A 25,155-nucleotide genomic window follows, 5' to 3' on the forward strand; every position below is an offset into this window, starting at 1 on the left:
CAAAGGAGGAAGTTGAGAGCTGACGCCATCGGATCCATCGGGCCGTGTTATCCCCACATTCCACCTCTTCCAGAGCAGCTGGATGAGCAGGAATATCCCAGATTTGGATCTCTGGTGGTCTGTAGATAAAAAAATGATCTTCAGGGTCCTACCAGTCATTTTTAGCTGTTAAATTCCCTCCGGACAATTAAATATCCGATGGTTTTCCAGTCATCGCCGTCAATGGCAAAGGGAATGGTTGGGATGGTGCAGGGTGGGACAAAAGGTCTTGAGATGCCTTCAACTCCCTCCCCCTTCCCCCATGGAGCAGGAAAAAAGACCCTCAAAGTCCTTGGAATGGTGGTGGAAAGAGAAAGGACCTGCTCATGTCAAGGTTGGGAATTTGAAACGAAAAATGGGGAGATTCAGTTGGATATTGGGAAGGAATTTGGTTAAGGTGACGGTAGGTGAGGTCCTGGAATGGAATTCCCAGAAAAGCTGTGGCCGCCTCATCTCTGGAAGTGTCCAATGCCAGGTTGGAGCAACCTGGGATAGGGAAAGGTGTCACTACCCACATCCAGATGGGCTTTAAGGTCCCTTCCAACCCAAACCATTCCATGGATCCCTGAAACTCAACGGTTCAATGGTGTTAAACTGGGAATCATCATTCCCAGGCTTCTCCCATCATTCCCATCTTTTCCCAGACGAGTGGCTTGGGTTCCCCGGTTCTCCCTCATTTCTTCCAGTCCCTGAACTCAGCCACCGAAGGATGTGAAGAAAAAGAATTCCAGGCTTCCATTTCTTCCTAGAATGCCTCTTTTGTTCACTTTATTCCCAGAAAAAAAAGCTGGCAGTGACAACCCTGGGGGCACAAGTTTCATCTTCTCCTTCATGTCTTTCCAAGGCTTTGGTCACTCTGAATTTGGATCCCAAAATATATTCCGGAGCAGGAATTTTTCAGACTGACAGAGGGCAGCGTTAGGTGGGATATCGGGAAGGAATTCTGCCCTGTGAGGGTGGTGAGACCTTGGAATGGAATTCCCAGAGAACCTGGGGCTGCCCCAAGGGGATGGAGCAGCTCTAATTAAGGTGATTTTCCCTTAATTAATGATGCCCCTTCCCTTTTCAAGCACCTTGACATCTCCATCCTTGGAATTTCTCCCATCTCTGCATTCCCAGCACAGATCCAGAGCTGGATCAGCTCCCAGATTTCCACCCAGTCCTTTATGGATTTATTTCATGGCTCAGGGATCGATCCAACGCCTGTTCCCAGGGTCGCCAGCTGGAAAACTGCTGAGCAAGGCAGGGACAAAGCTCTTCATCATCATCAACATCCAGAGGACAGGGGTTCTTTTGTTGAATCAGCCTTTGGAAAAGCTTTTCCTGACCAAAAAAACCTCCTTGTGTTGATGTTTTGGAGGAACCGGCCGCGATTTGTGGGATAAGGGGTTTTTTTGGATCTTTCATGGTAATAAGGTCATTAGAGTCTTGTGGGATCATGGAAGCATCAAATGGGCTGGGTTGGGAAGGACTTTCAAAGGTCATCGAGTCCAACCTTCCACGGGACCAGGTCGCTCCAATCCTTGTCCAACCTGGATCGTGTTGGGATTTAAGCTGGGTTTTAAGGAGCTGGAATTTGTGTCATTGAGGTTAATTGGCCAAGTTGAGAGTTGACCCCTCCCCCGGTGTCACCTCGGTGTCACTCGTGGCACCTGGATTAATTCCATGAGCTGACCTGAATTAGGATGAGTTTAAATTTCCGAGCGTTCCGCACCTCAAATGATTCGGAATTTATTGATCGCTGCAGTCCAAGGGGAAAAACGGCTGAGTGAGCGTTTTTTGGGATCAGAGAGAAGTGGGATCAGATTTCCACATCGATTCCTGGGATTTTGGTTGGAAAGGAACAGCTCCAAGCAGAGACTTGAGGGGAAGAAGTTGGAGGAGCTGTTTTAAATTCCTGAATCCTCCAAAAAGAGAGAAATTAAGTCCAAGCAGGATCAGCTTTGCCCGGAGCTGAGGCTTCAGGTTATCGGAGGAACAGGGATGAGGGGGAATGGTTTGGAATTAAAAATGGAGAGGTTTAGTTTGGAATTGGAGAAGGAATTCTTCCCTGGGAGGGTGGTGAGGGGCTGGAATGGAATTCCTGGAGAAGCTGTGGCTGCCCCTGGATCCCTGGAAGTGTCCAAAGCCAGGCTGGACAGGGCTTGGAGCACCCTGGGATGGTGGAAGGTGTCCCTGCTCATGGAACTGAATGATCTTTAAGGCCATTTCCAAACCATTCCAGGATTCCATAATCCTCCCAGCCATCCCATAAATCCTCCCAGCCATCCCATAATATTCCTGCTGACGTCTCTTCTTCACCCTGGCCGCCCTTGAACCTTCCCCTGACATTGCCCGGGGAGTCACATCCCTTCTCCGTCAAAGCAGCACCGCGTTAACACCCGGATCCGACGGCTCCTGCCTCCCGGAGCTGGATTTTTCCCTCTTTTTCTTCAGGAAAGGAATGAGGAGAAACAACGGATTCACTTTGATAGGGAATTTATTTTTCCCTGAGGTGGCTTTAGGGTTCACTCTCCGCCTTGCCAGCACTTTTCCATCACTGGAATTGTTGTGGATTCATGTCAGGATGGAGCAGAGGGCTTGGATTTCTCCCGCTCTCCTGGAGTAGCTGTTTCCAGCTGGGAATGCAGCACTGCAGGAGTCCCGTGCTGGATTCTTTTCCAGATCCTTACAAATGCACAGCTCCCGGTGTTTATGTTGTTATGAATCCAGAACTCTGATTTTGCCTGACATTTCCCTTCTGTCCTGAGGGATTGGTAAAAAATGGGATATGACCTGGCGGGGTGTGGTCACATCCCAGAAATTCCCAGTGTTCTGTGCTGTGGGCAGCAGGAAAGGGGGAATTCTGCCCCTCTGCCCCACTCAGGTGAGACCCCACCTGGAATTCTGCCTCCACCTCTGGGGTCCAACAGCAGAAGGATGTGGAGCTGCTGGAGTGAGTCCAGAGGAGGCCATGGAGATGCTCCAAGGGCTGGAGCCCCTCTGCTTTGGAGCCAGGCTGGGAGAGCTGGGAATGTCCAGCCTGGAGAAGGGAAGGATCCAGGGAGACCTCAGAGCCCCTTCCAGGGCCTAAAGGGGCTCCAGGAGAGCTGGAGAGGGACTTGGGACAAGGGATGGAGGGACAGGACACAGGGAATGGCTTCCCACTGCCAGAGGGCAGGGATGGATGGGATATTGGGAAAGAATTCTTGGCTGTGAGGGTGGTGAGGGGCTGGAATGGAATTCCCAGAGAAGCTGTGGCTGCCCCATCCCTGAAAGTGTCCCAGGCCAGGTTGGAGCAGCCTGGGATAGTGGGAGCTGTCCCTGCCCGTGGAGTGGGATGACCCTCAAAGGTTCCTTCCCACCCAAACCATTCCATGTTTTTCCATGATCATCACCAGTGGCGTGGTGGACAGAGGACACCTGGAGTCAAGCTACCACAGATTTGCCTTGGAATTTTGGGGAAAGAACACTCAACTTCCCAAAATTCCACAGCAAGGGATGGGACCACAGCGATTCCATGGCTCGGCTTTTCCGGAGCAAACAGTGAAACCACCAGAGCTCTTTTCCCGTTCTCCATGGACTGGCTGAGGATCCACCCCTCACCCAGCCCTCATTCCATGATTTTTTTTTCCCATTTAACACCTCTCCAGCTGCGCCCTGAGCAGGTGACTCCTCCTCAGTGGGAAAAGCTGGAGTATTTTTCCTTAACTTTATCCCACTCCAAGCTTTTCCAGCAGCTCCAGCTGCTCCTTTGCGTGCCTGCCCTGATTTTTTTCCCTGCTGCATCCATCAGGAACGACCAAGAACAATTCCACCTTTCAGGTTAATAAAGTGCTTCCCTAAAAATGGAATTACCGGTGCAGAAAAACGCCCCAGCTCCCGAAGACTTTGATATTCCCTGGTTTATTGCTGACACTCAGGGATTCGGTTCCGCCTTCATCAGCCCGGGTTTTCCAAGGTCTGGCATTAAGGAATTGTGTTTTTTTCCAGAGGCTAAAATAATATTTTAAGTTAAATATCCCTGAAAAATCAGTAATAAATAAAATAAAGGGTGTACCAAGTAAAGTAGTAATAATAATAATAATAATAATAATAATGAAGTGGATAATAAATAGTGGGGATAGTGAATAAAATAAAGGGTGTAATCATTAATGTTAATTAGTAATAAATAAAATAACAGGCAGGGGTTGGAACAGATGAGCTTTAAAAGCTCCTTTCACCCCAACTCATTTAATAATTCCATTATTAGTTTAAATTTTTATGAAGTTTGGAGGGGTTTTAATTAATTTTAAGCATGGAAATAAGATTGGAAATAAGATGGGAATCAAGATGGCAGTCAAGATGGGAATCATCGTTTTTGGGGGATTGGGCTCTAATGGGGGGATTTGGGTTCTTGGACATGTTTGGTTCTTGGATCTCTTGGATATTTTGGTTTGGGAATCCAAAGGGATCACCTGGGAGTGGGAGATTTGGGGAGCAGAGCACCCCAAGTGCTGTGGAGCCGCTTCCAAGGTCTCCAAAACCTTGCTGAGAACTGGGAATTTGAATTGCCTCATAAAAAACAGGAAACGCTTTAGGTTGGAAGGTACCTTCAAGATCATCCCATTGCCTTTCCTGAACACGCCCCAGTCCCTCAATATCCTGGGAATTCCAAACCTTCCCTGGGCTGGGATAAACCAGGTGCCGTCGGCCACCTTGGCCGGTTCTTTGGCCAATCCCGTTGATGATCCAATTCTCCAAAGCTGGAAGTGGCTTCCAGTTGCAGTTCCCTGCTGGATTGGGTCCGAGTTTTGCAGAATGAGTCAAGCCGTGATTTAGGATAGACTCTTCTCCAACTGCTTTTAATCTCTGTTCTGCAGGGAAAAGCTTAATTACGGATTTTCCTCTCTTTTCCCAGAGGAGTTGGACACATTTTCATCCTTTAGGGGGTTTCGAACCGATCTGGGAACCCACAACCTGAAAATCCCACTCTTTTCTCGATCCTGAGGTTTAAATCCAGTTGGAAAATGAGCTGGATCAGCTGAGGGCTCAGGGCCAGGCTGACACCTGGGACCCCTCTCCAGGGACTATTTTTCTTGCAAATTGGGCATTTCTGAAGAGCCTCCAGGGATTCATTCCCAGGAAAAGGTGTCAAGATGCAATCCATGTGATTCATCATTGTCTGATTCCCTGGATGTGTCAGGTTTAAGTGGCACCTTCCTTCATAAGCCTCGCTTAGCTTTTTATTCCTTCTTATCTATTTCTAGACATTCCTTAAGAGCCTTGTAAATGCAGACAAGGATAAATCCCAAATAACTTTATTTAATTCCTTCGATTTTTTTACATAAGCCCACGCAAAAAAAACCTGAGGAATTTGAATAAGGAAGCGGATCCCGGAATGTCTCAGGTGTCCTCTGGATGATCCAGAGGCGACAAGTGCAGTGTTTGGGGTAGTCTGAAAAATCAGTGGAATTCTCTGTTCCTTGGGATTATGGCTTTTTTTAATCCTGTTTGGAATTTCTAAGCTCCCGTTGCTGCTGGATGATCCCAAAAACCTCTTTTGTTGTGGTTCTGAGTAACATGGGTCAGGGCAATTCCAGGAAAACATGAATGGGGGGAAAGGATGGAGAGCAGTGCTGGGGAGATGGAACTGGGAGTGTTGGTGGGTGAGAAGCTTCACATGACCTGTCCATGTGCTCTGGTCCTGGAAATTCCACATATCCCAGGCTCATCCCACAGTGTGGGAAGCAAGAAAGGTGGGAATTCTGCCCCTCTGCCCCACTCAGGTGAGACCCCACCTGGAATTCTGCTTCCAGCTCTGAGGTCCAACAGCAGAAGGACGTGGAGCTGCTGGAGCAGATCCAGAGGAAGCCATGGAGCTGCTCCAAGGGCTGGAGCCCCTCAGCCATGGAGCTAGGCTGGGAGAGCTGGGAATGTCCAGCCTGGAGAAGGGAAGGATCCAGGGAGAGCTCAGAGCCCCTTCCAGGGCCTAAAGGGGCTCCAGGAGAGGTGGAGAGGGACTTGGGACAAGGGATGGAGGGACAGGACCCAGGGAATGGCTTCCCACTGCCAGAGGGCAGGGATAGATGGGATATTGGGAAGGAATACCTCCCTCTGAGGGTGGTAAGGGGCACTGGAATGGAATTCCCAAAGAATCTGTGGCTCCCCCATCCCTGGAAATGTCCAAGGCCAGGTTGGATGGGGCTTGGAGCACCCTGGGATAGGGGAAGTTGTCCCTGCCCATGGGACTATTCCACTCAATTCCATTCCATGATTCCCTCCCATTCCATTCCATTCCATTCCATTCCATTCCATTCCATTCCTTCCCGTGGAGCCCAGGACATGGTTGGGCCTGTTCCATCCTCACCATCTCCATCCCCGCCACCATCAGGTTTCGGTGTTGGTGCCACCCGTGGTTGCCACCCAGCCCAGGTGTTTTGGGGCCAGTGGTTTTGGGATGATGCCGGAGGTGGGTCCCACAGAGCTGACGCCTTTTCCCGGTGTTGAAATCAGGACAGAGGGAAGGAGCTTCGGGATCTGTGCCGGGGAGCAGCGCTGCTCCAGCTGGACTGGGGGAGGTCGAATCCATCATTTTGGAGTTTTTGTGGGAAATGCTGCCGGTTTTGGTGGTCTGGGCGGCAGCGCCAGGCTGCGGGGTGGTCGTGCAAAAGAAGTTCATCTCCAGGTTGGTGTTTCCAGTCCATCCAGTCCTTCCCATTCCCTCACAGAATGTGCTTTGATCCCCGGGTCTGGACCCTCAGGGGGTTCAGCTGTGGAGGGCTCAGGGTGGAAGCCGTGATTCCAGGTGGACACTGAGGGGGTCCAAGCCGGGCATGTACTTTGCAGACTTACTGGATTTTCCCTGGGAGCCGAAAATCAGGGATTGGTTGGAAGCCCTTTGGGAATTCTCTGGTTTGTGTAAATAATTCTGTGGGACTCGATGGGGGTGGAAGGAAGAGTGGTGAGGTCACTCTTCATCCCGTGCTCACTGCGAGTGCCGAGTTGCGGGACCGTTGGATAGCTGGGATTGGAAGGGACCTTGGTTTATGCTTCCCCTCACTCCTTGTTCTTTTCTAGGCTGGAATGGGTGGGAATCATCGAGTCTCAGACCTGGGAGACTCAATGGGGGTGAAAGGAAGAGTTGTTGCTCTTCATCCTGTGCTCACTGTGAGTGCTGAGTCGTGCAGCCATTGGATGGTTGGGGTTGGAAGGGATCTTGGTAGAAGTTTCCCTTCACTCCTTGTGCTTTTCTAGGCTGGAATGGGTGGGAATCATCGAGTCTTGGACCTGGGAGGCTCAATGGGAGGGAAGAGTTGTGAAGTCGCTCTTCTCCATCCTGCATTTGTGTCAAATCGTGGAATCATGGGGTGACTTGGGGTTGGGAGGGACCTTGGTTGAAGTTTCCTGTCTGTCCTTGTTCTTTTCCAGGCTGGAATGGGTGGGAATCATCAAGCCTCGGAGCTGGGAGACTCAGTGGGGGTGGAAGGAAGAGTTGTTGCTCTTCATCCCGTGCTCACTGTGAGCGCCGAGTCGTGCAGCCATTGGATGGTTAGGGTTGGAAGGGATCTTGGTAGAAGTTTCCCTTCACTCCTTGTGCTTTTCTAGGCTGGAATGGGTGGGAATCATCGAGCCTTGGAGCTGAGAGACTCAGTGGGGTTGGAAGGAAGAGTTGTTGCTCTTCTCCGCCCTGCGCTCACATCAAATCACGGAATCATCAGATGGTTTGGGTGACCTTCAGAGATCACTCGGTTGACATTTCCCTTCTCTCCTTGTCCTTTTCCAGGCTGGAATGGGTGGAAATCATCGAGCCTCGGACCCGGGAGCGCATGTACGCCAACCTCATCACGGGGGAGTGCGTGTGGGACCCCCCCGCCGGGGTGCGGATCAAACGCACCAATGAGAACCAGTGGTGGGAGCTCTTCGACCCCAATACCTCCCGCTTCTACTACTACAATGCCACCACGCAGAGGACGGTGTGGCACCGTCCCCAGAACTGCGACATCATCCCCCTGGCCAAGCTGCAGACCCTGAAGCAGAACACGGAGTCGCCGCGGGCTTCCACGGAAAACAGCCCCGGGAGGAGCAGCAATGTCAGCAGGGAAGGAAGCACCAGCTCGTCCCTGGAGCAGGAGCTGGAGGGCAATGAGAAGGTGCAGGAGCAGCGGTCGAGCCGTCAGTCCAGCCAGTATTCCGTGGTGAAGGAGGAAACGGAAAGGTAAAGGTGGGATGGGTGGGATAAAATTGGGAATTCCCAATCTTGGTGGTCTCCGGGAGAAAAGAGCAGAGCTCCTCATCCTGCAGGTCTTGGGCAAAGACGTTTTATGGATCGTTCCTCCAGCTCGACTCTTCGTGGGTGTTCACCCAGTTGAATCCTCCACAAAACAAGGAGAAAGAGGGAAAAACATCGGGAGAAGGTGTTTTTCCACCTTAGGGACAATTTAGATGTTCCCTGCAGAAAGGATCCTTCAAGGAATCATCTCTTGGCCTCTGAAATTCATTTTTAGGATTGGAAATCCGGGTTTAGAGCCCGGTGTGGTTTTAAATGATTTCCCTGGATAAGATCTCCCTAAGGAGTCGGGATGATTCAAGCCACAGGCCTGGGGAGCTCCTGGCAGGGATAATTTCCCTCGGGAAGGAGGAGGGAGTCAGTGCTCAATTCCCAAGGTCCACGGACAATGTTTGGAGACATTTGTGTTGCTGCTCTGTCGTTGTTTCATCTTTTATGAGTTGAAAGCTGCAAATCACAGAATCATGGAATGGTTTGAGTTGGAAGGAGCCTTAAAATCCATGTTTTTCGGATGGGAACACCTCCCACTATCCCAGGTTGCTCCAACCTGACTTGGAACAATTCCAGGGATGAGGCAGCCACAGCTTTTCTGGGCAACCTGAGGCAGGTCATTAATTAATGGATTTGTCTTCTCTTAATTGATGCCTTTGACCACGTTAAGGACCCAGCCAGGTTGAGGAGACCAAGCAGGGGTGGAATTCCTGTTCCCAACTCCTGCTCCCGACGCCTGGCACCCAGAAACTGCGGCTGGATGGGAACAGGAATAGCCAGCTCAGCAAGTGCTTTCATGTGGGACATCAGAGGCGGCCTCGGCTATGCACGTTGAGGGAGGTGCCACCTTCCCAAGGTCCTGGAAGAGGCTCTGATGGAATCTCTGAGCCTGGGAATGGGGTGTCCTTGTGGGGCAGGGGGATCTGGGGGAGGGAGATGGGTTTGGGGTTGTTCACTGCAGGCAGACGTGGAAACACAGAGTCATGGAATCACGGAGTTATGGAATGGTTTGGGTTGGAAGGGGCCTTAGAGGTGATGGAATTCCACCTCCCTGACAAAGGGACAACTTCCCATATCCCAGGCTGCTCCAAGCCCCGTCCAACCTGGCCTTGGACACTTCCAGGGATGGAGCAGCCACAGCTTCTCTGGGAATTCCATTCCAGTGCCCCACCACCCTCACAAGGGAGGAATTCCTTCCCAATATCCCATCCAATCCTGCCCTCTGGCAGTGGGAAGCCATTCCCTGGGTCCCGTCCCTCCATCCCTTATCCCAAGTCCCTCTCCAGCTCTCCTGGAGCCCCTTTAGGCCCTGGAAGGGGCTCTGAAGTCTCCCTGGATCCTTCCCTTCTCCAGGCTTGACATTCCCAGCTCTCCCAGCCTGGCTCCAGAGCAGAGGGGCTCCAGCCCTTGGAGCATCTCCATGGCCTCCTCTGGACTCACTCCAGCAGCTCCACATCATTCTGCTGTTGGACCCCAGAGCTGGAGGCAGAATTCCAGGTGGGGTCTCACCTGAGTGGGGCAGAGGGGCAGAATTCCCACCTTTTTTGCTGCCCACACTGTGGGATGAGCCCGGCACATGTTGATGGAGCAGGATCCCATTCCCGAAGCAGCGTGAGGGGTTAACAGGGATCAAGGGATGGATTTTAACCTCCCTGGGATTTGCTGCAGGAACAGGGGCGGGATCAGCAGCTCCCTGGGGGAAGGATCATTCCCAAGGTGGGATCAGCAGCTCCCTGGGGAAATTCCCACATCAGATCCGATTCCCCCATCGGATCCAGCATGGACACTGCAGGTGATTTAATCCTTCATGTCCTCCACCCACACATTCCCCGTTCCCAGTGCTTGGGCCTGGCAGGTGTATTATGGGATGCAAAGCCGCTGGATCAGGTGGGAGGAGGGCTGGACTCTCCAATAGAAAGGTTTAATCCCTGGAAATCTGCTGGAGGAAAAAAGGAATTCAGCCCTGGGCTGGGTTTGGCTGATGGACGATTGCGTGTCCTTGAATCTCCAGGAATTGCAGGTCTTGATCTTTCCAAGGATTTGGATTGAGCGGATCCCAGGTCTTGGAGCTTTAAAAATTAAATTAAAATTGTAAAAATTTGGATGCCACTAGAGGGAGCAGAAATTCCTGCTGACTGGAATTTCCACCTTCATCCCTGGAGGTGACAGGGCTCAGCTAAACCATGGCTGCATCCCACTCTTGATCCTCATATCCTGGCTGGAAAAAAATCCCATTCCCTCATTTTCCCCATCCTGGGAGTGTCCAAGGCCAGGTTGGATGGGACTTGGAGCAACCTGGGATAGTGGAAGGTGTGTCTGCCCATGGAAAGGGCTGGAACTGGATGATCGTGAAGGTCCCTTCCAAGCCAAACCATTCCATGATTCCATGAGTGTTTTCCCAGATCTTGGTTGCATTTCTCACAGAAGATCTGCAGCTGGAAAGGAGCTCCAGAGGTTTCCAGGTGGAACCTCCCAGTCCAAGTTTCATCTCATGAAGTCTTATTTAAAGATTTCTGGATAAGCTCAGCTCGTCTGATCAGAAAAGGGAATGTGGGATAAGTGGGAAAGTTTTTATTGGAATTCACACCCGGAGCTTCCCTTAAAATTTAGGATTTAGGAACCAGAGCGTCTCCAGGTTTGGTTGGAGATGCTGGAGGCTGCTCCCAATCCATTCCTCACATCCATGGGCATGTTCCATCCCACCCGTGCAGGTCAGGGATGTGTCAGCCCTTGGAATCCATGGGAATTTGCTGTTGCCAAGCACCTGGATCCCGCCGGAATCACCTCACACTTCCATGGTGAGGTGGGATTTGTTCTAATTAGCAGCCGGATCCAGCTCAGGAATCAACCCTGGGATCTCAACAGCAGCTTTGTCCTGGTGGTCTTCCCAGAGGGATTTTCCAGCCTTCCCCTGGAGTTTTCCATGCTTGTCTTAAAATAGTGGCTTTTCTCTGGAGCGTGACTTGACAGCCGTGAAATCTCGGAGCGGGAACATCAGTCGGATTTTCTGTCAGGTCACTGGGATTTTCCACGCTGTCAGGAAGTGTCTGAGGTTATTGGTCCGTGCAGGGCTTGAAATCCTTGGAGAAGGTGTCAGGCAGGGAGAGAGAAGCCTTTTCCATGGAAAACTCAGCTCTGCTGCTGCTTTTCCAAGGAGGACTTCCAAGTGGAAGCTTGAAGGACAAGGAAGTGGATCTTTGACCATCAGGAGAATTTTCTTTGGACCAAAACACAAGAATCTCGGAATATGATGGGTCTTTACCCAAATCCCATCTGCTGGGAAATTGTGCCCAAGTTATTCCTCAGAATTCCCACTTTTTTTTTGCACATCCCGATTCCAAAGGCACCAGGATATCAGAGAAGATAAAATTCAGCATTTAAATCTTCCTGGATGAAGTGTGGCTGAGCTGGAATATCCAAGGAGGATTCCCTTAAAATCCAATCCTTGGAATACGTCCGCTGGAGCTCTCTGGGATCAAATCCCACCTGCAAGCAGCAGCCGTTTCCTGACTCCAAAAGATCCCCAAAAAGCAGCATTGTGGAATAAGAGATGACTCAAACCTCTGAAATATCCCGGTTTTGAGCGTCCCACAATTTTTCCTTGGAATTTTCTCCATTTATTTCCTTTCCCAGAAGGCGCTGGGAAGAACCTGCCGTGCCCAGGTTTGGAAAACAGGTGGATCAATGACATAAATCTCCGCAGCATCTGCTGCCCGAGGGTTTTCCAGGTCCCTGCAGGGATTCCCAGCCTTCCTTCCAAGACGAGCCTCCGGTGGGAAGAGAAACCCAGGACTTGCTCCGGAAAACCGCACGGAAGGGCTGTGGTGTGGAGTAGATCCTCAAGGCCTTTCTGCCCAACGTCATGCATCCAGGAGGAGCTTAAGCCTTGGAATTCCAGGTGTTTCTTCACCCAAATGTTGGATTTTCCCAGGTGGGTGACGTCTCCCAGTGTGAGGAAAGAGCTGGGAATGTCCAGCCTGGAGAAGGAAAGGCTCCAGGAAGACCTCAGAGCCCCTTCCAGTGCCTAAAGGGGCTCCAGGAGAGCTGGAGAGGGACTTGGGACAAGGGATGGAGGCACAGGACACAGGGAATGGCTTCCCACTGCCAGAGGGCAGGGATAGATGGGATATTGGGAAGGAATTCTTGGCTGTGAGGGTGGTGAGGGACTGGAATGGAATTCCCAGAGAAACTGTGGCTGCCCCATCCCTGGAAGTGTCCCAAGTCAGGTTGGAGCAGCCTGGGATAGTGGGAGCTGTCCCTGCCCATGGCAGAGGTTGGAAGCGGATGGGATTTTCCCTTCCAACCCAAACCATGGGTTTGATCATTTGATGAAGTTCTTCCATGAAATTTCCATGATTTGATGAAGTTTTTGCTCCACTATGGGAGGAAAAAAAACAAAAAGGAAGTTTTTAAAGCCTGGAACTGTTGATCCTGTTGAAACTTCCATATGGATCTGGATCAACCCTAAAAACTGCATCATCCATTCCATCCCTTAAAGACAAAGAGGAATTTCTCCATCTTGCCAATTCCCGGTGTTGTGGGAACCTCATCCCATTCCCAGCCCACGGCATTCCACTGCAAATCCTTCTCTTCCCGATGTTTTATCCACAGGGTGGATAGGCAGAGCAGGAGGTCCCGGCACCAACGTCTCCCTGGCTCCGGTGGCCGGGAAAACCACCACAGGCTCTTCCTGCCCTTGGAGCAGGCTCCCCAGGGAAGGGAATGTTGGAGGAAATTGTTGGAATTCTTGAAACTCAGACTTTTTTTCTCCCTTTTATTTGCTGCCTGTGGCAGAACAGCCTCATCCCTGCTTTTTTCCAGTTCAATCCCCCTGGGACAACTTCCACAAAATCCCAGGTTGCTCCAAGCTCCATCCAACCTGGCCTTGGATACTTCCAAGGATGGAGCAAAGACAGCTTCTTCGGGAATTCCATTCCAGTCTTTGTTTGCTTTGCTCTTTCCCTTCCCATTTTCACCTCTGTTGGACACACCTTGCACAATCCAAGGATTCCTGTACTCAGGACATGGAATTATCTCCTCTTTCCACCCTTCTGGAATCCATGGCAAGGAGCTGAATCCATCCCAGCTGAGTTGTCCTGAAGATTTTTTTAAATTTAAGGATCATCAGGAAATTTCCCAGCTTCAGACTCTTCCCCTGGTTCCATGAGATCCTCAATTTCCCAAACCATGAGGCAGGATGTTGGGAAGGCTCCCAAATTCAGTCTTCCAATGGGGTTTTTTTAGTGTTTTATCCCAGGTTTTGACTTACTCCCACCCATTTCACGGCAAAAATCCAGCTCGTGCTCCGAGTGACTTCGGATATCCCTGTCCATGGCAGAGGAGTCGGAATTCCGTGGTCTTTGAGGTCCCTTCCAATGATTTGGGTTGCTCCAAACCCCATCCAACCTGGCCTTGGACACTTCCAGGGATGGGGCATTGCCGGAGCATGATGGATGTCTTTGATAGGATCTCCCAGCATTCCCAGATTTATCCAAAGACTTGATTTCCCCCATGGGAGATTTTCCTATTCAACAATTCCTTCAGCTTCAACCTCCTTCCCCTTTTCCCAATACTGGGGGTGCTCCAACAGGTGCCAGGTCTCATCCCACCCATCCGGGTGAGTTTTGCATGGAATTGTTAAGGTTGGAAAAGACTTCCAAGATCTTTGAATCCATTTTCCAGGCTCAACAGCTGCCAGGAGCTCCTTCCTTAAATTCAGTTCCTCACTGTGATCCTTGAGTTTATTGAGGTCAAGAAGCTCTTGGCGGATGAACCGTCCGAGGACACACACGGATATTTGGGGATAACCAGCGGAAAACACATTCCCAGCATAAACCAAACAAGATTTAACTCCCCTTCCTCATTCCATCCTCAAATATTTCCCAGAAAAAAATGCTCATATCCGGCATTTCTTGCTCCAAGCCCGGCTGGAAATCAGGGGCAAAGCTCTGGCTCCTGGCGCTTTTTAATATCCTTTCCTTGAATTCCCCACTTCCCGTTGTGAAACGCGGATTAGACGGATATTTGCCTAATTCCTCCGAGCGTTTGCGTCGGTGGCCGGCCCCGAAATTCCGGTTACATAACTCCAAAGAAAACCATCTTTGAAGTTTTATTGGAAGCAGGGGCTGTAATTAAGAGTATGAAGCCTTGCAGGGCTGTGATTAGAGCCGAGGATTAGGAGCCAGGATTTCATTTCTATTCCTGGCTTTGCCATGGAGCTGAGCTATTTCAGGCCACTCACTTTCCCTGATTTTCGAAAAGCTGTGGAATGGTGCCACTTCCTGTTCCAGGTGGGAAAAAACCCAACTCCTGGATTTATTGATTTTTTTAAAAATTCATTCGGTTTTGTCGTACTGGCAGAGGTTCCCGAGATAAAGCTGCCAGGAATAAATTTGTGTCCGTGCTGGAGGGTTTGTAATCCGTGGTTTAGGGAAAATTATTAAGGGAAAGTCAATTTTATTAATATAAAATCATCTTGATTAATGGAAAATCACCTTTTTTTTGGAAAATCACCCTTATTAATAGAAAATCGCCTTTTTCATTGGAAAATCACCTTTACTAATGGAAAATCACCTTTTTTATTGGAAAATCACCTTTTTTATTGGAAAACCACCCTTATTAAAAGAAAATCACCTTTTTCATTGGAAAATCACCTTTATTAATGGAAAATCATCTTTATTAATGGAAAATCACGTTTATTAATGGAAAATCACTTTGGTATTGGAAAATCACCTTTATTCATGGAAAATCACCTTTTTTATTGGAAAATCACACTTATTAATGGAAAACCATCTTTATTAATGGAAAATCACCTTTATTTGTGGAAAATCCCCTTTATTCATGGAAAATCACCTTCAAAGTGTCCCAGAAAGGCTTTGGATGTATCCCTCATCCTTGTGTCCAAGTTGGCACATTGGAATCTAGACAGGGACACGATTTGATGGATAAAAACTGGATCATCCAGCTTGGAGGGTGGTGGTTAAAGGTTCATTCCCAACCCAACGGTTGGCTCCTCCCAGGCCCATCCCGGCTCCTCTCCCGATCCATATCCTTATCAATAATCTGCGGAGCAGACAGGAGTCACCCCCGTCTCCAGATAAGCTTGAGGGCAGGGCTGGAGCTCAGAGGGATCCTATGAATTGAGGACAGGTTGGGAAGAACTTCCTGAAGCTCAGCAAGGCCAGGTGTAGCCACGAGATGGACAAACTGGTGGCCGCCTGAGGATCCAGGAATCCTGGGAAGTGTTATCCCAAGTGCAGGTGAGCAAGGGAAGCTGGGAACATCTTGGTAGGTCCAGGGAAGATTTAATCCTCGTTTGACCACTACTGGGCAACCTCAGGTAGTTCAGGGTTATCAGAAACCTGAAAAACTTGCGAGAATCCAGTGGGGAATCACCAGGATGGTCAGGCTGGAGCACAGGAGGAGAAAATGATGGAGCTGGGCTGGCTGTGCCTGGAGCAGGATTTTGAGAGACCTCAGGACACTTTTCCAAAACCAAAGCCAGGTTTCCCGATCAGGCAAGTTTTTAGTTAGAACTGGTTTTGCTTCCTGTGACCAGCTCCGTGTGGTTTTATCCATCGGGATTTCTGGGATGCAACCCAGTGCTTGTAGCCCCGTGTTTGTGGAAGCGCTTGATGCCCACTTGGGAATTTCATTTGGGTTGAGCTTTCCAGATTATCCCGGTTGTTCCAGGTTGGCCAAGACCTGTTTGGGTGGGAATGTCCAGCTTGAGGACACAAACTGGGTCAAGGTGGACACTGCAGGAAGGACCTTAAACATGGAATGGTTTGGGTTGGAAGGGACCTCAAAACCATCCAGTTCCACCCCCTTTCCATGGGCAGGGCCACGTTCCACTATCCCAGGTTGCTCCAAGCCCCATCCAACCCAGCCTTGAATATTCCATGGATGGAGCATCCACAGATTCTCCTGTGCCGGTGTTTCACCACCTTCATTGTAAAATTCCTCCTTTAATCCAATGGATCTGTTAGTCAAGCAAAATCCATAAGGATTTGGCTTAAAAACCTTGGAAAAACAGCTGGAGGGGGGCAGACAAAGGGCTGGGGCCACGCTCCGTCGCATCCCTGCCTGTGGGAAGCTGGAATAGCAGGAATCCAGCAGTGCTGCTGTTTAAATATTAACGAGGAATTAACTGGGAATTCTGCTCCCGGCTCTCCGGCCAGTTCCACACCGGCAGCTTCCAGAGGCTGCTCATTAACGCTGAAACCTCAGCCGGTGGCTTTTAATGATTCCCAAGTACTCGTCTCATCCCGGGAGAGTGAGCGCAGTCAGCTCAGCCACCACTGGTAATGTGCAACCACCACTCCGTCCTCCCGCGGATCCCTGTGGAGATTCCCTGCCCGGCTCCCACCACACTGCCTCCAGTCCAAATCTTTGGGATGGATTCACTCATCCATCAACTCTGTCTGCACAGAAACCTCGCCAGAGATGGTCCGGAGGAGGCCTGGACTTGCTCTGGACAGGGATAATTAACGCTGATGTGAAACGGAACAGCGGGACAAAGGATGGATGGAAACCAAGCCATGGCTCTGATGGATTTGGAAGATCTTGGAACTCCCAAAAGCTCCAAGAAAAACCACCTGTCCTTGGGCTCGGCCGAAATAAGGGATGGAGGAGCATGCGGAACTTGATCCTGGCACCTGGAACAGAAACCTGGGATCTGGAGGAGTGGGAATTCCCTTCTGGAGGGGTGTGGACGTCGCTGATGGCAGTGGGGGGAGCTGTTGGTCCATCCCACAAGGCCACAGGGAATTCCTGTGTCTCTTGGGTTTCATGGTCCCGTTTTGGCCATGGCCTGCTTCCCGGGGAGTTTTTAGAAGGAAAAACCGATATTCCCACCAGACTTTCCCCTGGGATGCTGCTGGATGGGATGGGGGGTGGGCTGCTGGGAAGCAGATCCACAGGGAAGGACTTTAAACAGCTCCTGAACTCTCCTGGAATCATGGAATGGTTGGGAAAGGACCTTAAAGCCCATCCAGTTCCATGGGCAGGGACACCCCCTACTATCCCATGTTGCTCCAATCCCTGTCCAACCTGACCTTGGACACTTCCAGGGATGGATCTGGGTTCCATTTGAATTCCACCATGGATCTGGGTACAGCACCAGGATCAGAGGTGATGCCTTTCTCTTGGGAATGCTGGAGGACAAGAAGGGAATCCATTCACATGCACTGGAGAGGAAAAAGGGATTAAGCAATTCCACACAGTCATAATTCCAGGGCTAAATCCCATTAAAATTAGCTTTGACAGAAGCTTAATTTTATTGCCTCTTGCTCGACTAAAATTTTTGAGCTTTATCCTATTAGGAAGATTTGTTTCTTTTCCCTCTTTTTTTTTTCTCCCGAAACCAACATGGGATCCAAATTTTATTAACGTGGGAGTCTTAATGTGGATACGGGGTGGGGATTTTAAGGCCGTTTTTTTTGTAAACTGCTCGGAGTTGAGTTTTTTCTCCAGATGTTTTCTGATTATTTGCTCCGTGTTTTCCAAACAGGACCGATTCTGAGCACATTCCCACCAGGAATGGCTGTTAAGGCAAAAATAAACCTTTTTCTGTGCTCATTGGCAGTGGGGATGGATAATATTGGAAAGACAATGATCAATACCTGGTTTTGTGCTGTTTTTTGGGAAGTGTTGGAGGGTCTTGGCATGGATTCACGGCCGTTGGAAAAGCGTGGAGCCAAAAACATGGATCAAGAGTGGGTTTGATCCTAAAGGAAAAGCTTTGAGTCCTTCTTGAATCCCACAAAATCCTTCTTGGACTCCAAGTCCACGTTGAATTCCCAAGTCTTCATTGAACCCCAGCAAGTCCAAAAATCAGCTTGGAAATTCCATCCTGCGCTCCCAGATGGTTTTTTCCCATGTTTTTCCAAGTATGGTGTCTCTTCGGAGTGGGTTGGTGGTGTGACCTTCTCCATCTTCTGGGAACAAGAGCTCTGCGGGCTCAGATTTAGATGAAAATGTGGCAAAAAGGGTTTTTTTGGGGATTTGTCTCTTCCCACTTCAGCTCTGACCATCCAAGGTTGTTGAGGAGCGTGAGCAGCATCAAGGCACTCGGAAAGGACCATGGGTGGGATGGAGCCAGGAGATGTTTGGGATCTGCTCAGATGTTTTAAGGGAAAATATGATCTTTGAAGGGTTGGACAACGGGGCCTTGATCATCATCTGGCCACCAACTCAATCAATGACTCCAAGCTCAAGCAGGTCCCAGGAGCAGATCCAGGACAGGTGGAGCCCATCCCATTGGGATTCATCTCCATTCATCCTAAAGGAGACATTGACGTTGCCCTTGATAACCCCCATTCACCATTCCTGTTTTCCAGTTCATCGCCTTCCGGAGTGTTTGAGAAGGAATACGACATTTATCGGGATTACAGCACGGAAGGACAACTCCTCCACTACAGGTAGCCGGAATTTCCCTCCGAGATTGGGGTTGGGATGGGTGGCGGCATGGGATAGTGGGGCCGTGAATGACACTGATGTTTTATTCCCGCTCTTCCAGTCCTTCTCCTCATCCCTTCCCTTCCTGTGTTGCCTTCAGGTCCTTGTGGAACTCCAGAAGTCCTCAATGAACCCCGAAAGTCCTTAAGGAACCCCAAAAATCCTTCTTGATCCCTACCAAGTCCTTCTTGGACCCCAAATCCTCACTGAACTCCCAAAACCCTGATTGAACCCCACCAACTCCCTTGTTGAGCCCCAAAAATCCTTACTGAACCCCAAAATCCTCATTGAATCCCAAAAGTCCTTGTCCAAAAAACCCCAAGTCCTTGTTAGACTCCACCAAGTCCTTCTAGAATCCCTCAAGTCCTCATTGAACCCCAAAAGTCCCTGTTGGACTCCAAAAGTCCTCGTTGCACCCCACCAAGTCCTTGTTAAACCCCAAAAATCCAAGCCGAGGGTAAGACCAGATTTTGGGGATTTATGGAGTCACTCCCTGCCTGGTTGCTCCAGGTTTTGGTAAACCCCCAATTCCTGGTTTTTTTCTGGAGTTGGGGGTGAGTTGAAGCACTTCCAGCTCTTCCATTGCTTTCCATGCTGGAAATGTTGACTGGAAAGGGCACGATGCTTCTCATCCCTTTTCCTGGCATGTTTTCCACACATTCCTGTGTTTTTTCTGGAATTGGGGATGAATTGAAGCACTTCCAGCTCTTCTATTGCTTTCCATGCTGGAAATGTTGACCGGAAAGGGCACAATGCTCCTCATCCCTTTTCCTGGCACGTTTTCCACACATTCCTGTGTTTTTTCTGGAATTGGGGGTGAGTTGAAGCACTTCCAGCTCTTCCATTGCTTTCCATGCTGGAAATGCTGACTGGGAAGGGTGTGATGCTCCTCATCCCTTTCCCTGGCACGTTTTCCTGCTGTTCCAAGCTGGCGAGTGCCATGATCTCCATCCCAATCCAAGACACTTGTGGGTGGAAAATCCCCCAGCAGCGCTGGCCACGTTCCATCCCGCCTTTCCCTGTAATTCACTGCTGCCGAGTGACCTCCCGGGAACATCGGAATTAATTGCTAATTAAGGAAGAGAGGGAAAAAATCCGAGCTTTCCAAGAGGGAGAACCAACAGGGCAATGGGATCGGGTTTTTATCCTCACCAGCCGAACGCTCTCCTTGAGCGCGGAGAGAATCCATGGACAACCTGATCCCACCCATGAGCTGGGTGGATGCAATTCCCAGGAAGTGAGGAAGAGTGGGAAGGAGCGTGATTTGGGAAGCATGGAGCTGTTTGGTTGGGAAACAGGGATTTCAGGGGCCTCCTGTTTGGCATCGGATTAGCAGTGGGAGCCGAGCCAGAATCTGGTGGGATTTGCCGGTGATGGGGACAGGAACACTGCGGATTTGGGCCGGTGGCCGTGGCCACCCAGGCAATTAAAAGCTTCGGTGTCACTGCACACGTGAGCTCAGCTGTGCCACAGGAGATGCCTCCGTCTTCCCAATCCCATAAAAACCCATGGAGCAGCCCTCGCCGCCCTTCCCCCAGCCGCCGCCAGCCAAGGAGCTAATTAGCAGCTTTGCTTAATTAGCTGTGAGTGGACTTCCTTCTGGAAGAACGAGTCTCACGGAGCCGGCAGAGCTCCACGGGGTGGGATTTTGGTTTAACCCCGCGAGTGCCAGGAGCTGGAATCGGAGCTCATGATGAATTCCTGTTAATGGGATTAATGATAAGGGGAAAAATGAATCATGGAATCACGGAATGGTTTGGGTGGGAAGGGACCTTAAAGATCATCCAGTCCCACCCTCTGCCATGGGCAGGGACACCTTCCACTACCCCAGGTTGCTCCAAGCCCTGTCCAACCTGGCACTGGACACTTCCAGGGATAGGAAGGGTGGTGCTCCAGGACCTTTGGACAGGGACTGGGGGGTCTCTGGTTGTCCCACGGGCTTATGCCAACATGGAGATGGCAAATTTGGAGCAGGATGGAATCCAAAGACTCCACATGAAGTAGGATGAGCCATCAAACACTTCCACTGGAGCTGCCAAAGCTCCCTCAGATCCATCCACTTGCAAACGCCATTTATTAAATGATCCTGAAGGTCCCAGGATCAGCTGGAAAATCAGGTCTGCAACCCAACAGCCTTCTCAGGCCATTCCAACCCTCTTCTCCCCAAGTCTGGCATTAATTCCAGAGGTTTTCCTCTGGAAAATGGCAGAGGGATCCAGGATTGAGTCCCACAACACCTCCACAGTTCTCTGGTGGATGGGAAAGCTTGGTGAGACCCAGGTCATGGTTCCTGCCTTCTTCCGTCCCCTCTGGCCGGGAAAGGAGAAGCTGGAGAACTCCCAGATGTTGGGACAAAGTGTGGGATTTTCGTGAAGAGAAGACAGATCTTGATTGAGAAATCCCGTGGGATTCAGCTGGGAGAACACCCTCATCCATGGAATCATCATCACCTCCAAGTGCAGCTCTGGGGTTCAGCCACTGGGATTACCCCAGGAGCTGCAGCAACATCCTCGGGAGCAGGGAAAGATTTTTCCGCTTCCTTGACAGCCCTGGCTCGGAGCTCCCGGCCAACAATTCCTCTGGGAGATTTTTCCAACGTAATGAAATTAGTGGGTGTCATTAAGAGGATGACGTCATGCTCCATCTGCCTGTAAGGCTTTTGTCGGGAAGCCCTGGAATCCCAAATCCAGTCATTCAGTCAATTACGATGCCTGCCCTTAACCCTTTCCCTCTTCATTCCCTCTGGGTTTGTGGTCCCTGGAGCTGCTTCGCATCCTCATTCTCTTGAGGGACTTGAACTCTTCACTAATCCAAAATCAATCTTCCCATCGGGAAATCTGCTTGTTTATGGGAGAAATCCCAAATTTCTGTCTTCATCCCATGGCCGTGTTAGCCAGTCAATGGATGGAAGGTCCAAGGCTGCTCGAGCTGGACTTAAGACCAAAAATCTTCAACATCAAGGACCATCTTCTCCTTTTCTCCTCCCAGACAGCAGCAATGGCACCAAAGTGCTCCAAAGCTGTGGTGAAATCCCTCATTCCAGGCTTTGGAGCTGGAGAAGGTGCCTTGTTGTGTTCCAGCTCTTTGGCAGAGAGCTGGAATGTCCAATCCATCAGCAGGGAAAATCCCAGTTCTTCCATGGGTGTTTTAGGAGAGCAGGAGCGCAGCTGCTTCACCTGCATGGGATCCTTGACATGGTTTTCCTCAATTTCTCCTTGACCTCCACATCCAGGAATGTTTAAAGAGGTCTTTGAGCTTCTCGTGGTCAACAGGAATTACATCCTAGCAAGAAATTAGGGAAATAGGGAGAGAATTGGGGTTGGCTCCCAAAAATCCTGGCACCATCTTTCGGAGTTCCACAGAACCTTACATGGAGGCACCTGAGGTGGTTTCGGAGGTGGGTTTGTGTCTGCCAGGGTTTAGGAGGTGGTCGTGGTGGTGGGACCACCACTGTTTTGGGACACAGCTGTAATTTTCCAAAAATTTGTCATTTTCCAGCTGTCTTCACCTCTTGGCTCTCATGAGGGTCACTGGATTCATCCTCCATGGTTGGAGGGAGGTTCAGTGTCCAAATGGTTCAGTGTCCAAATCCTGCCCTGGCCACGTTCAGCCCTTCTCCATCTGGATTTGTTGTCCTAGTGCCACATGGATGCAGGGAATGGGTGTAATTTGGCCAAGAGGTGTGTGAATCCAGGCCCAAAATTCAGGAAGAGACTTCCGGGAGCTTTGGAGAAGCCTGGGAAGGAGGTGAAGAACCACCACGCCAGATTTTGAGCGCGGTTCCGACCAAGAGTTAATAAATGTGACCATTCCTGATTTTTAGAGGTCAGTCTGTTCCCTGGTTCCCTTGGAAGTGAGGAGGAGGAGCAGAACTGACACCAGTGATTCCCTGGGATGAAAATCCCATCTTTTGGAAGAAAAGTGATGAGGGTCGATGGCTGTTCTTGGGGGTATCGCAGTGGTGGGACCTCCTGGGCTGGGCCCTCTGCCCAAGCCCCATCCAACCTGGCCTTGGACACTTCCAGGATGGAGCAGCCACAGATCCTCTGGGAATTCCATTCCAGCCCCTCACCACCCTCACAGCCAAGAATTCCTTCCCAATATCCCACCTAACCCTGCCCTCCGGCAGCGGGAAGCCATTCCCTGTGTCCTGTCAGGCATGAACGATTCAGGCTGGAGATTCCAAGAGGATGAAAGGCTCTGGCGTAGGGAATGCACTCCGGGGAATGTGAAATCCACTCGGAACAGGCAAGAGCTGAAAAATCACCATTTTTGGAACTCTTTGTCTCACTCCCGGAGCCAGCGGGAGCAGATTCCCTATTGATTGGCTATTTTGGGAAATGTCATTTCTGGTCTCTTTGTACTTCCCAGCTGATTCCTCATAACGATAAAGGCTCTTCTGTGCTCTTTCCCAGCATTCCCTCCTCCTTCTCCAATCTGGAAAGATCTCCTCTTGTTTTCGGTGACATTTGGATTTCAGGAAAGAGGCTGTTTCTGGGGGATTGTTTTAATTGGGATGAGCAGCCCCGACTGGCTCCCAGGAATGTGGTGTCCCTGCGGGCCTCCGTGTCCTCCATGCCCGGCTCGGCTGCCAGCATGGGTTGTGTTGGTCTTGTGCTTCCTCCTGGTGGGTTCCTGATGGGATTGATCCCAGAGGGGCTCACTGGAGAACCCCTGGCCATCATGGATGTCCCAAACCAAGAGGACACAGTGCATGCTGTGGCCTGGGGAAGGTCCACCTCAAGTTGACCTTCAGCAAGGTCAACTTGACCTTCAGCCAAGTGACTCATCAAGAACCATCATCCGAGTTCATTTTGGTGTTACCTCATTATTTACATCCCACAAAATCATTTGGTTATGGATTCACGGCCTCCAATGTGCCGACCCAACCATCCCACCACGCGATGTTCAAACAGCTGCCAGAAAACGGCAAAAATCCATCCTCCCAGCCCTGCTTCTCCTAAAAAAAGTGGGAACGGGATGGCGAGGGATGGGATGTGTCGTTACCTCCTTCTTGTCTTGATCAGCTTCCATGGATGTTAATTAGAGCCGATGCCACCGGACCAGCAGAAGGTGGGAGATGTCTCACAGAGAGATTCGGTGTTGAGGGTTTGGAGCTACGAGTGATCCCATAGCACCATCCGGGGACAATCCCTGAGAGTTTCATCTTCTCCTGTTGGAAAAATAATAGGATTTTTTTTTTATGGTATTTTGATGGGCATAATCCTATGGGAATATTTTAGTTGGAGAATGGAATTGTGTGCGGAGAGCTTCAGGAGATCTTGGACATCCATCAAACCAAGCTTTGATGTCAACAGGGATTGGCTAAAAGCTGGCATTCAGCATTCCCGTCACTCCAAAATTCCCCCAGAAAGACCAAACCGGATTTCCCTCCACCCCAGATATCCCACAGATCGTGGTGTATCCATCAAATCATCCTCGTGGTCCCATCACGGGTGTTCAGCAGGAGACAAAGGGAGTTGGGATCTCATCCCGTTGGTGGGAATGCTGCACCTTCTCCATGGTTCTTCCATGGACAAAGAGCTGGATCATCCTGGGAAAAGTTTGGAGGGTTTTGGAACTCCCATCTGGAGCTACCAGGCCCTCGTTGTCCCACCGGGAGCAGAATGGGATGTCCATGGATACGGATGAATCCATCTCCTCCTGATCCCAACAACCTCTTCCAACTCCACTTCCTGATGGTTTTCCCATCGGAAAGACCCATCAGCCCATCCCAACCAAGAAGGAGAGAAGGAGACCCTCAGGTGCTTGGAAAACTTGATCCCAGCGCTCACCTTCTTCCCGCATTTACATTTCACTGCCCAAATTCCAGATTTCACCTCACTCATTCTGGTTTTCCTAGGAATCAGCTTCAACCAATCAAAAAGCCTCCTAAAAAAAAAAGAATTCCAAGGAGGAAGTGACACTTCCAGGCTCCTAAAAATGGGAAAAGGGATTGGAAGTGTGGAAGAAGGGTTGGAGAGGCCATGGTGGGGTTGTGAGAACCCCACATCCCACAAAAGCTGAGAAACGAGGGCTTGAGCAGGAATTTAAAATTCCAGGTGCAGTCCAAACCCTGGGATATTGATATACACGGAATTCCATAGAATTCCATGTGAATTTTTGGGAACAGCACTACTTGCAGATGAAGAGCAGCGAAACCTTAAGGATGGAGGATTTTAGGATTTTATCCTGTTTTCCTATCACTTAATTTAGTTATAAATTAACATAAAATATGAGTTTTCCATGATTATAGGGGCTGGATTTCTGTCCTAAGGACATGATCCCAGCCAGAAAATTCCAGATGGATCATGGGAGGCTTCAGGTAGAAGCCTGGATGTCTTCAGGCTCTGCTGCTCACCTTTCCCTGCATTTTTCACGGAGATATTTGTGCTGCCAGAGCGGCGCCGGGCACCGTG

General features: G+C 50.1%; 1 protein-coding gene across 2 annotated transcripts in view; it reads left to right on the forward strand.

Annotated features, from left to right (window-relative positions):
• ARHGAP39 (Rho GTPase activating protein 39) overlaps window positions 1-25,155 on the forward strand; it is a 103,084-nt gene that overhangs the window by 57,420 nt on the left and 20,509 nt on the right. For both annotated transcript variants that reach the window (XM_082303087.1, XM_082303088.1), the window contains exons 2-3: window positions 7,784-8,215; window positions 18,619-18,699. In XM_082303087.1, coding sequence (XP_082159213.1) covers window positions 7,784-8,215; window positions 18,619-18,699 — 513 coding nt within the window. The remainder of the gene's footprint in view (window positions 1-7,783; window positions 8,216-18,618; window positions 18,700-25,155) is intronic.

Source organism: Coloeus monedula (genome assembly GCF_965178545.1).
Source record: "Coloeus monedula genome assembly, chromosome: 1".
NCBI lineage: Eukaryota > Metazoa > Chordata > Aves > Passeriformes > Corvidae > Coloeus > Coloeus monedula.